At 48.5% G+C, this 11,249-nt stretch overlaps 1 protein-coding gene across 5 annotated transcripts in view; it reads left to right on the forward strand.

The window, feature by feature from the left end:
- The window catches only part of ZBTB49 (zinc finger and BTB domain containing 49), a 32,997-nt gene extending 25,586 nt beyond the window's left edge, over window positions 1-7,411 (forward strand). Inside the window, exons 8-10 of one of the 5 annotated variants that reach the window (XM_023206897.2) lie at window positions 190-318; window positions 5,014-5,715; window positions 6,521-7,411. In XM_023206897.2, the coding sequence (XP_023062665.1) occupies window positions 190-318; window positions 5,014-5,690 (806 nt within the window). In that variant the 3' untranslated portion in view covers window positions 5,691-5,715; window positions 6,521-7,411. Of the gene's footprint in view, window positions 1-189; window positions 319-5,013; window positions 6,167-6,520 lie in introns of those variants that run through there. The other 4 variants (XM_023206896.2, XM_023206895.1, XM_023206898.1 and 1 more) reach the window with 4 other exon arrangements.
- The last annotated feature ends 3,838 nt before the right edge of the window (window positions 7,412-11,249 follow it).

The following is an 11,249-nucleotide window of genomic DNA, read 5'->3' on the forward strand; positions in this document are numbered from 1 at the left end:
CAGCAGGATGTGTGGCCACACACGAAGGAGAGTGGTGGTCCCGCCAGAGCATGGGAGCACATGCTGAGCGCAGAGGGTGGGCTTCCATAGAGCACAGACTTACAGAGCAGAGGTTATTCTCGTGGGCACTTGATACTTTGTTGTGAGCCTCCGGGAGGAGAGTGGAAAGCTGGCGGCCTCCGGTTTCAGGGCACCTGACTGCTCCGATGAGGACACGGAGACTCAGGGTCAGGTCGCTCATGACCTGTGATTACAGCGTTGGAGCCAGGATTCCTATACACATGGCCTCGAAAGACGGAGTGTGTGTACCCGTGACAGGTAATTGAGGTGCTTACTGAATGATGGGCGAAACTATGAGTGACAACAAGTTCGATGATGATCTGTTTAGACCAAATAAGAAATGCTCAGAGTCCAGCTGTAGGGAGCCTGGATTCAGGGCACCATTCAGAGGGGTTCATTCTAATTGTAATTGGAATCTGAAACCAGCAGGACTTCTGCATATAACCAGAGAAAACTTGGTTTTTGTCTCTCCATTTAAATTGTACACAGATCTTCTGGATACAGATTTAGGCAGCTCCATGACCACTCTGATCACTCTTAGAAAGTGAAGTTTCATCACTTTAAATCACTAATGTAGGTGCCTACCGTGGTGGCGTGTGCCTGTAATCCTAGCTACTTGGGAGGTGGAAGCTGGAGGATCTCTTGAGCCCAGGAGGCCAAGGCTGCAGTGAGCCAAGATCGCACCACTGCCTGGGTGACAGCGAGAGCTTCATCTCAAAGCATCAGTAATGTGGTCTCAAATCACTAATTTAAAATGTCAGTTCCAAATAATTGTCACAACTGTGAACTGGATTTAAAGGTAAATTTTGTCCTCCCTCCCCAGCTAGGACTTGCTGCTGCTCAGACCCTGCTGTGGAGGAAGTGAGGCCTTCTGTCCCCTTCACTGCACGTAGGGTTCTGCCCTTTCCCTGCCCCACTGACGCTGATTTCCCACCCTGACGAGGTCAGCTGCTGGGGGATAGGGAAGAGCTGAAGAGAGCAGGAATGTTATGTGACAGGGTCAGTTTTTAACAGCTTTGAGACAATATTCCCATACCATAAAATTTACCAATTTAAAGTGAACAATTCAGTGGTTTTTGGTAGAATCACAAAGTTGTGTAACTCTCAACACAATCTAATTTTAGAACATTTTCATCACCCTAAAAGGAAGCCTTATACCTATTAGCAACCCCATTACCAGCCCGGGCCCCTGGCTGCCACTCCTGTAGGTTCTGTCTCTGTGGACCTGCCCGTTCTAGACATTTCCTATGCATGGACTCATACAACACGGGGTATTTTGTAGTCGACTTCTTGCACTAAGCAGCTATGAACATCTGTGTACACAGGCTTGTGTGGGGGTGTGTTTCCATTTTCTTGGGTATATAGACAGTTCTATTTTAAGAGGGTTTCACATGCTGAGCTTCTCAGTGTGTCAGACTGCTCGCAGGCTCACGCGCTCTCGCTGTGTCATGCGTGCTGGGCTTCGTAGTTCTCAAGTCTGCCTTCCTTGTCTTCCCCCAGCATTTCACTGTGCTTTCCAAGACACAGGCCTGCACTACGCAGCCATGCATTTCTGTCCAGCTGGCCTCTTTCCTGGCTCCCTGAGTTAGTAGCAGCTTACTATAGGGAGGCTTTGTTGGGGTTTCACTGCCTTCTGGGCAGCCTCCCCTGCTGATTCAGAGCAGCTCCAGCGTGCCTCTTGTCCAGCGGGTGGCAGCCTTCAGGCCTGTGTTCAGGGGCCTGCAGGCCCACAGCAGTGTGGCGCCCACCCACCTGTCCCCTACTAGACCTACTGTGCGGGAGGTGGGCGCCATTCCACTGTGCCCTCCTTGCGACAGGACACAGGTGGAGCCAAGCTCCTCTCGACTTGAAAGACGAAGGAGAGACTCCCATACTCTTCTTTCTTGGTGGGAACTCTGTCATGACTAAAAATTTTACATATTAGGGATACTAAAAGTGGTTGTCCCATCTTGTTCAGTCATTCAACTATTAAGAATTTATCTTGGGCCGGGCGCGGTGGCTCAAGCCTGTAATCCCAGCACTTTGGGAGGCCGAGACGGGCGGATCACGAGGTCAGGAGATCGAGACCATCCTGGCTAACACGGTGAAACCCCGTCTCTACTAAAAATACAAAAAACTAGCCGGGCGAGGTGGCGGGCGCCTGTAGTCCCAGCTACTCTGGAGGCTGAGGCAGGAGAATGGCGAATGGCGTAAACCCGGGAGGCGGAGCTTGCAGTGAGCAGCTGAGATCCGGCCACTGCACTCCAGTCAGGGTGACAGAGCGAGACTCTGCCTCAAAAAAAAAAAAAAAAAAAAGAATTTATCTTGAAGAAACAATGTAAAGAAAGATAAAAACTTGGCCAGGCGTGGTAGCTCACGCCTGTAATCCCAGCATTTTGGGAGGCTGAGGCAGGTGGGTCACTTGAGGTCAGGAGTTTGAGACCAGCCTGGCCAACATGGCAAAACCCCGTCTCTACTAAAAATACAAAAATTAGCTGGGCATGGTGGTGTGTGCCTGTTGTTCCAGCTACTCAGAAGGCTGAGGCACAAGAATTAACTTGAACCCGGGAGACGGAGGTTGCAGTGAGCCAAGATCGCGCCACTGCATTCCAACCTGAGTGACAGAGTGAGACTCTGTCTCAAAAAAGAAAAAAGATAAAAACTTCATGTTAGAGCAGCAAACAGTTGGAAGCAGCCAGCAAGTGCAGCAGTGAAGCTTCTAATTCACAAAATTCCACATGTCTGAGTAAAGTGTGTGTTATAGGGGCAAGGCAGAAACTAAATATGCTTTCACTCGAGTGTTCTGTGAGGGAGACTGAGCCTGAGCCTGACATTGTGGGCAAAACACAGACGTGAAAGCACAAAGGCGAAGGTCACTGTGATGTGTTGTTGTTGTGTTCTGGTTTTTGGTTTTTTAAATTTTTTTTTTTTTTTTTTTTTTTTTTTTTTTGAGATGGGGTTCTTTGTTGCTCATGCTGGAGTGCAGCGGTCCGATCACAGCTCATTGCAGCCTCGACCTCCTGGGCACAGGCGATCCTCCTGCCTCAGTCTTCTGAGTAGTGGGACCACAGGCATGCACCACCACACTCAGCTAATTTTTATTTTGTTTTTTGTAGAGATAGGGTCTCACTATGTTGCCTAGGCTGGTCTTGGACTCCTGAGCTCAAGCAGTCCTCCCTCCTCAGACTCCCAAAGTGCTGGAACTACAGGTGTGAGCCACCTCACCTGGCCTACAGTATTTTTTATATGGAAAATGTTCCCAAAGTTTAGGCATGTAAGCTCACGTCCAGTTTGATTATTCAAAGGCTTAAAAAAAAAAAAAAATAGGCCAGGCATGGTGGCTCACGCCTGTAATCCCAGCACTTTGGGAGGCTGAGGCAGGAGGATCACGAGGTCAGGAGATTGAGACCATCCTGGCTAACACGGTGAAATCCTGTCTCTACTAAAAAAAAATACAAAAAATTAGCTGGGCATGGTGGTGGGCGCCTGTAGTCCCAGCTACCTGGGAGACTGAGGCGGGAGAATGGCGTGAATCCAGGAAGTGGAGCTTGCAGTGAGCTGAGATCGTGCCACTGCACTCCAGCCTGGGCGACAGAGCAAGACTCCGTCTCAAAAAAAAAAAAAAAAAAAAATAGCCTACCCATTGCTTGACTGGAGCTAGATAGCTGAGCATTCAGATGTAAAGTGAAAAGTTCTAAATATTTATCCATGTGAGTTGTGCAGCTCATTCTTGGCTAGTCTGTGGCCTTTGTAAGGTTATGTGCTGAGTTCCTTCTCATCTTACCTACTCCAATGGTGGAGCTGGATCCCTTACCTTTACCATATTCACAGAGAAAGGAAATAGAACTTGGACAGGAATGCATAAAATTTTGTTAAAAGCTGAGTACAGGGTCAGGCGCCATGGCTCACGCCTGTAACCTCAGCACTTTGGGAGGCTGAGATGAGCTGATCACTTAAGGCCAGGAGTTCAAGACCAGCCAGGCCAACATGGCAAAACCCCATCTCTACAATAAATATAAAAATTAGCCTGGTGTGTTGGCATAGACTTGTAATCCCAGCTACTCGGGAGACTGTGACACGAGAATCGCTTGAACCAAGGAGGTGGAGGTTGCTGTGAGCTGAGATTGTGCCTCACTCAAGCCTGGGCGCCTCACTCCCAGCACTTTGGGGGGCTAAGGTGGGCAGATCACTTGAGGTCAGGAGTTTAAGACCAGCCTGGCCAACATGGTGAAATGCCATTTCTACTAAAAATATTAATACAAAAATTAGCTGGGCATGGCGTCAGGCATCTGTAGTCCCAGCTACTCAGGAGGCTGAGGCAGGAGAATCACTTGAACCTAGGAGGCAGAGGTTGCAGTGACCCAAGACCACGCCACTTCACTCCAGCCTGGGCAGTTTTTTTTTTTTTTCAAGACAAACACCCGAATACACAAACACCTTTAGAAAAGATGTTTCTAAATTATAGATTGGCTGTGTTAGATTTCTGAACATGTAGTGACACTGACGAGGAGAGCTGTGGTTTCTCAGCATGGGCTTGGCAGGTGCCCATGGTACCCATGTGCAGGGAGACTCAGTGAGAATCAAAGGACTGACGCTGAGATACTCAAAACCCAAAGGTCGTAAGCTGGAGGAGTCTGCAGCTGGAGAAGCACCTCCCACAGGAATGGAAAGCCTTCCAGAGTGAGCAGGAGCTGTGAGGTGACCCCCCTCCTCAGATCAGGGTTGTTCAGTGTCTTAGGAGGGGAGGAGAGAATCCTTCCAGAATGGCCACGTAAAAACATCTTTTTCCAGCCTGGGCACCATAGCAAGACCCTGTCTCTACAAAATGTATATGTATATTAGCCAGGCGTGGTATCACGCGCCTGTAGTCCAGCTACTTGAGAGACTGAGGAAGGTGGATTGTTTGAGGCTGGGAGTTCAAGACCAGCCTGGGCGAGACCCTGTTTAAATAAATAAATGTTTTTCTTTTTCCAGGGAAATGTTTTGGGGGTTCAGGTGACCTCCGCAGGCATGTCCGCACTCACACTGGGGAGAAGCCGTACACGTGTGAGATCTGTAACAAGTGCTTTACCCGCTCCGCAGTGCTCCGGCGGCACAAGAAGATGCACTGCAAAGCTGGTGATGAGAGCCCAGACGTGCTGGAGGAGCTCAGCCAAGCTATCGAGACCTCCGACCTCGAGAAATCTCAGAGCTCAGACTCTTTCTCCCAAGACACGTCCGTGACGTTGATGCCAGTGTCCGTTAAACTCCCCGTCCACCCAGTGGAAAATTCTGTGGCGGAATTTGATAGCCACTCTGGCGGCTCCTATTGTAAGTTACGGTCCATGATCCAACCTCATGGAATTAGTGACCAGGAGAAGCTGAGTTTGGATCCTGGTAAACTTGCCAAGCCCCAGATGCAGCAGACACAGCCTCAGACCTATGCTTACTCGGATGTGGACACCCCAGCCAGTGGCGAGCCGCTGCAGGCCGATGGCATGGCCATGATCCGCTCCTCTCTGGCTGCTTTGGACAACCACTGCGGTGACCCCCTGGGCAGTCGAGCATCTTCCACCGCTTATAGGAACTCAGAGGGCCAGTTTTTCTCCGGCATGACTCTCTGGGGGCTAGCGATGAAGACGCTGCAGAATGAAAACGAGTTAGACCAGTGATGTACCGTGCTTCTCCACAGTAGAGGTCTGTTCGCAGTTTGGCAGGCTGGTGTCAGGGCTGTAGGAGGACCCGGTTTCCCCATGATGGTTCCTTCTAACTAGCCAGAGAATAGGTAGCTTCCCTCCTGATGATGGCTCATAATCTGAAGCATCTTGAACTGAGGGTTGAGGGGGAGGGCCTGCTGGCTCACCGTGAGGCAGCTGCGGGAGGAAGCGCTGATGTCACAGAAGCCAAAGGCTGGATGCTGTCTCAGCAGCTTCAGCTAGCGGGAGAGCACATGTGCATGAGCGCAGTACATGTCAACTACTGTACGTGTTGGTCATGTTAAAGGAATTATATATGTATAGTATTACAAGTATTTTTGCATTTTTACAAGATTGAAATTTGTAGCACTTTGTATTATTTACACAGAATTTATTTGTATATGAAACTCATACCATAATTTAATTTGAATAAATGAAACTTTTCTATATAATAGTAGTATGTTTCCTCTAGCATTTTGATTAATCTAAAGACTAGGGGTATAAAAATAAATAGCAGCGAGAACTCACTCTGCAAGGATAAGAACCTCATTGGTCAGTCTCCCTCCTGGTACAGCGGGTTTCTGGGTGGTCAGAACAGCCTGACTCCTGGCTGCCACTTACTGGCAAGGTCATGGGTGAGCTATTCACCCTTTCAGGATCTTCTTTGGGGTTTCTTTTTTGTAGTATGAGAGGAACATTTTCTAGCATTTTTACAAGGCTTGACTGATCTGAGCACCCACTTGAAAATACCTACCCAGGGCCTGGCCCTTAACAGAGCTTTCTAAATATTTACTTCCCCTTCCCAGCAGGCTCGACGGCCTCCACGGGAAGGAGATGTGCCCGTGGTGCTGTCGCTAGAATATCAAGGTGAGACTGTGGATGTGGCACGTCACAGTGATCTTCTTATAGCACCGCCTGCACGGAGGACTGTGGAGAGCACCCTTGAATACTCATGAGCAGCTCTAACTCAGAAGTACAAGATAAACGAGAGACCAGTGAAGAGGAGAGGATTTTCATAGAAAAACAGCACAGTTGCAGAGTAGGGCATCAGCTCTGAAGTCCATTACAGGTGCATTTCCTGGTTTCCCAACCATCAGCTGCACTGCGCTCCTGCCAGGCTGGCTCAGCGAGCATCTGTTGTCCCCGTTGCACACATGGAGTGAACTTGGAACACAGTGGCCGCACGTGAATGCAGATCTTCCTCCTTCCTCCCCGTGTCCTCTCCTCTCGTGGCCTCCTCTGGCTCCTCCCTCATCCCAACTCCTGTAGCTCTTCAGCCTCACAGCACCTACAGCCCATCCATCCCCTTGGCTGTCCCTGTGGACCCTCGGCCATGGTTCACCTGCCAACCCCTTTATCCATTTCACCTGGTGAACCTCTAGTGCTACACAGAGGTAGCCCAGCCAGGCTGGTGAGCAACAGCCATTCTTCAGTTTCTACAGCTCTCCTGAGCCCCCACCCTATCCTATAATCCCCTCTCCTTGATCCAGGCCACGTGCTACCCTAGACACTTGTGTCACATCTTCTCAGACCTCTGCAGCTCGCCTGTCGTGCTTATGGCCTTGCTTCCTATTTCTCTCAGAACCTAGAAACAAATAGGGACCAGGCATGGTGGCTCACGCCTGTAATCCCAACAGGTTGGGAGGCTGAGGCAGGTGGGTCACTTGAGCTCAGGAGTTTGAGACTAGCCTGACCAACATGGTAAAACCTCATCTCTACTAAAAATACAAAAATTAGGTATAGTGGCACACGCCTGTAGTCCCAGCTACTCAGGAGGCTGAGGCATGAGAATCGCTTGAACCTGGGAAGCAGAGGTTGCAGTGAGATCGCACCCCTGTACTCCAGCCTGGGCAACCGAGCAAGGCTGTCTCAAAGAAAAAAAAAAAAAAAAAGAAAGAAATAGGAAAGAACATTCCTCAGGCTCCCACAACACCTCCCTACCTTCCTACATCTGTGCCCGTAGACTCTGTACTTTCCCATCTAAAACCAACCTGCCCCCAACCCCTGATTTCCCACCTCTTCTTTTTCTCACGAAGTCTTATTATCACCATCTGACCATCTGACCTACTATATATTCTTCCCCCATTAGGATGTAAGCTCTCTTTTTTTTTTTTTAATACAGAGTCTCACTATGTTGCCCAGGCTAGTCTCAAACTCCTGAGCTCAAGTAATCCTCCCGCCTAGGCCTCCCAAAGTGCTAGGATTACGGGCATGAGCCACCAAGCCTGGCCAGGATGTAAACACTTTGTGTCTCTTTTGTTCACTGCTTTATCCTCGGTGCCCAAAACAGTGCCTGACACTAAATACTGAGTAACAAATCGTCAAATGAATGTCTTTGGAATACTTTTTAGTCAAAATATTGGACCTCCTAGTTTGATTTATTTTTTTCTCCTGAACCTTGTTCATCAGACGCTTGTCCCATTACTCCACCGAAACACTTTTTGCCCAGGTATCCCACGACCTCCCCATTGCTAAACCCAGTAAGAATTCTCAGTCCCCATCCTAATGACTCTTAGGTAGTATATGACACTTCAGCAGCAAGTGAATTCCATTTTTCTCCTTGAAACAAGAACTAAGAGGACCACTCCTGCTAGGTTTCCCCTTCATGCACGGGTGGCTCTGACTTGGATTCTTTCCCCTACCCCAACACACATTGTAAAGTTGGGGTGCCCCAACTTTAAGAGCACAGGCCCTGGACCTCCTCTCTGGCCTTGCTCTGTCCCTAGGCCATCTCCTCAATGACAGAGCAGGAGGACCCTCATCTTGGACAAACAACTCCACTTTTTAAGTTCCAGCCCCCTTTCTAACCTCATGCATTTCAAGGAAATCACTTCTCTTCTAACAACAAGCAGCCAGGAAAAGCAGACAATGAAACACAGATAAGACAGCTTGGGCACAGAGGGAGGAGGGAAAGTCTCTTGGGTAATCACCAAACTTCACCCTCATACAGTGGGCCCCAGCAAAACAGTGGGCCCTAAGAAGCACATTCCTTTCCCTTTAGGCACACTGAGACAGGGAAGCTAAAAGCAGACAGGTAGTATGCCTGCAGCTGCAGGAAGATGTGTGGGAACAGACGCAAAAACTCTCCCTCCCAGACAAGACAGAGACACAGAAACATTCTGAGCCTGTGATAAGCTCTCCCACCCTGAACCCTTAAATACTCTTAGTCTGTAAGAGAGAGGGCCTCTGACCTAACTCGGCCAGAAGCCCCTCTCAGGTTTACTCTCCAAAATAAACCTATCTTTGTTGAGTGGCTTTTCGTGTTTCTTTCCTCTTTATTTAACTCTTACACTCACATCTCATGTCCTTAAGTACTGTCTGCCTGTGACTCTTCCCAGAACTCTGGATTCCTGTCCTGAGCTGCCTACTAGCATCTTCACAGACACCCCAGACCAAGAGCTTTCAAGACCAAGCTCCTTGTCTTTTCCTCAATTCATGGCCACCTTATTAAATGGCAATCCTGTTCCTCCAGGATTTTTAATCCTGAGCGTTTTACTCAAACTAAAAACCTTAAGAGTTATCTTACTTCATCAGGAAGCACTTATGGAGTTGCCTCCTGTATGCCAGGCACTGGATTTGCCAAAGGCTCAGAAAACAAGACACCTAGGCCAAGTCACATTTTTTAATAAATCTGCTTGATGAGGACAATAATTTGCTCTTGTAGAATAAAACTTTAGGGAATAGCATTAAAACCAAAGCTCTAGGCTGGGCTCAGTGGCTTATGCTTGTAATTCCAGCACTTTGGGAGGCTGAGGTGGGTAGATCACTTGAGGTCAGGAGTTCAAGACCAGCCTGGCCAACACGGTGAAACCTCTTCTCTACTAAAAATACAAAAATCAGCTAGATGTGGTGGCGGGCACCTGTGATCCTAGCTACTCCGGAGGCTTGGCAGGAGAATCGCTTGAACCAGGAAGCAGAGGTTGCAGTGAGCTGAGATTGTGCCACTGCACCTAAGCCTAGGCAATAGAACGAGACTCTCTCCAAAAACAAACCAAAACCCCAAAGTTCTCTTCATTCACATTTCCTGTCTCTTCCTTTTCTGTCCTTGTTAACCTGGCCCCAAAGCCTTATCCTAAAGAAAGAAAATCTCAGAAGAGGTGAAAAGGCTTGGAATGCGTGAATGCAAACTTGGACAGCAAATTATCTGACAGCAGACCAGACCTTGACTTTGTGCTGTGCACACAGCATGGGCCATCCACAGCAAGAATAATAGCATGTGTGTGTGTTCTCACATGTGTGCACACACCTTTTATCCCAGTTAGGACACCAGGACTGTGTTCTTGGCTCCATCGCTAGCTGACTATGTGACAAATGCCCTCTTCTCACTGATCCTCAGTGTCCTGACTGTGCAATGGCTACAGAATTTCCATTTTAGAGCTCTATGATTTTCTAAGAACGGCCCATGGCTAGGTTTTGGTAGAACCTTCCAGGGTCAAGACCTGGTTTCCATTACCAAGTTGGGAGCAGAGGCCAAGAGGCTGGGCAGGTCATCAGAAAACCCCCAGCATCTTAAAATGTCTGAGCAGAAAGGGACCTTAGCAATTATATCCTATTTTCATGGGCCTCAACTTTTTGTGACTCAGCTGGAAGACTTGTTGACAATGCAGATGTTTGGAAATGATTCTATAGGTTGGGGCAAGGCCTAGGAATCTGCATTTAGCTGGCTTTCCAGATGATTCTGAGGCAGGGAGTGCAAGGGCAGTACTTGCGGGCACGCTGATCTAGTGTGAATTCCGTATTGTACAGACCCCCCAAAATGTGAAGTGACTTGCTGGATAATAACAGTAGCAAGGATGTATCACGTCTATCATGTGCCAGCACAATGGTAAACACTCTGCAAGTCAACTCAAGCTTCATAAGAACCCCGTAAGGTATATCTCATAATTGCCCCATGGACAGTTGGGGAAAGTGACTCCCTGAGAGGTCAAGGAACTTGCCCAATACCACCTAGCCAGGAGAATTGGGTCCCAAAGTTCCAGGAAGACCTGGTGGCAAAGCCCCAAGCCAGGATCAGATGCAGCCTGGAACAGAGTGCAGGGCTCACCTGCCGGGTTGTGATGGATCTGGAGAGACACCTGCTGCTATTGTAGTCACAATACTCATCACCCATCCTGCTCCAGGAGTGTCTTGCATTCTTCCCCATTATTTTAACTACTTTTTGAGACAGAGTCTCACTTTGTTGCCCAGGCTGGAGTGCAGTGGTGATCACCGCACATGGCAGCCTCAACCTCCCATGCTCATGTGATCTTCCCACCTCAGCCTCCCAAATAGTCTGGGACCACAGGCGAGTACCACCACGCCTGACTAATTTATATATATATATATATATATATATATACTTTTTGTAGAGCTGGAGTCTCACTATGTTGCCCAGGCTGGTCTGGAACTCCAGGCCTCAAACGATCCTCCCACTTCAATCTCCTGAGTAGCTGGGACCGCAGGCATGCACCACCACATTCGGCTAATTTTTTATTTTTTATTTATTTATTTTTTTGGGTAGAGACGGGGTCTCACTATGTTGCCCAGGCTGATCTC

The sequence above is a fragment of the Piliocolobus tephrosceles genome, chromosome 3 (assembly GCF_002776525.5).
Source record: "Piliocolobus tephrosceles isolate RC106 chromosome 3, ASM277652v3, whole genome shotgun sequence".
Taxonomy (NCBI): Eukaryota; Metazoa; Chordata; class Mammalia; order Primates; family Cercopithecidae; genus Piliocolobus; species Piliocolobus tephrosceles.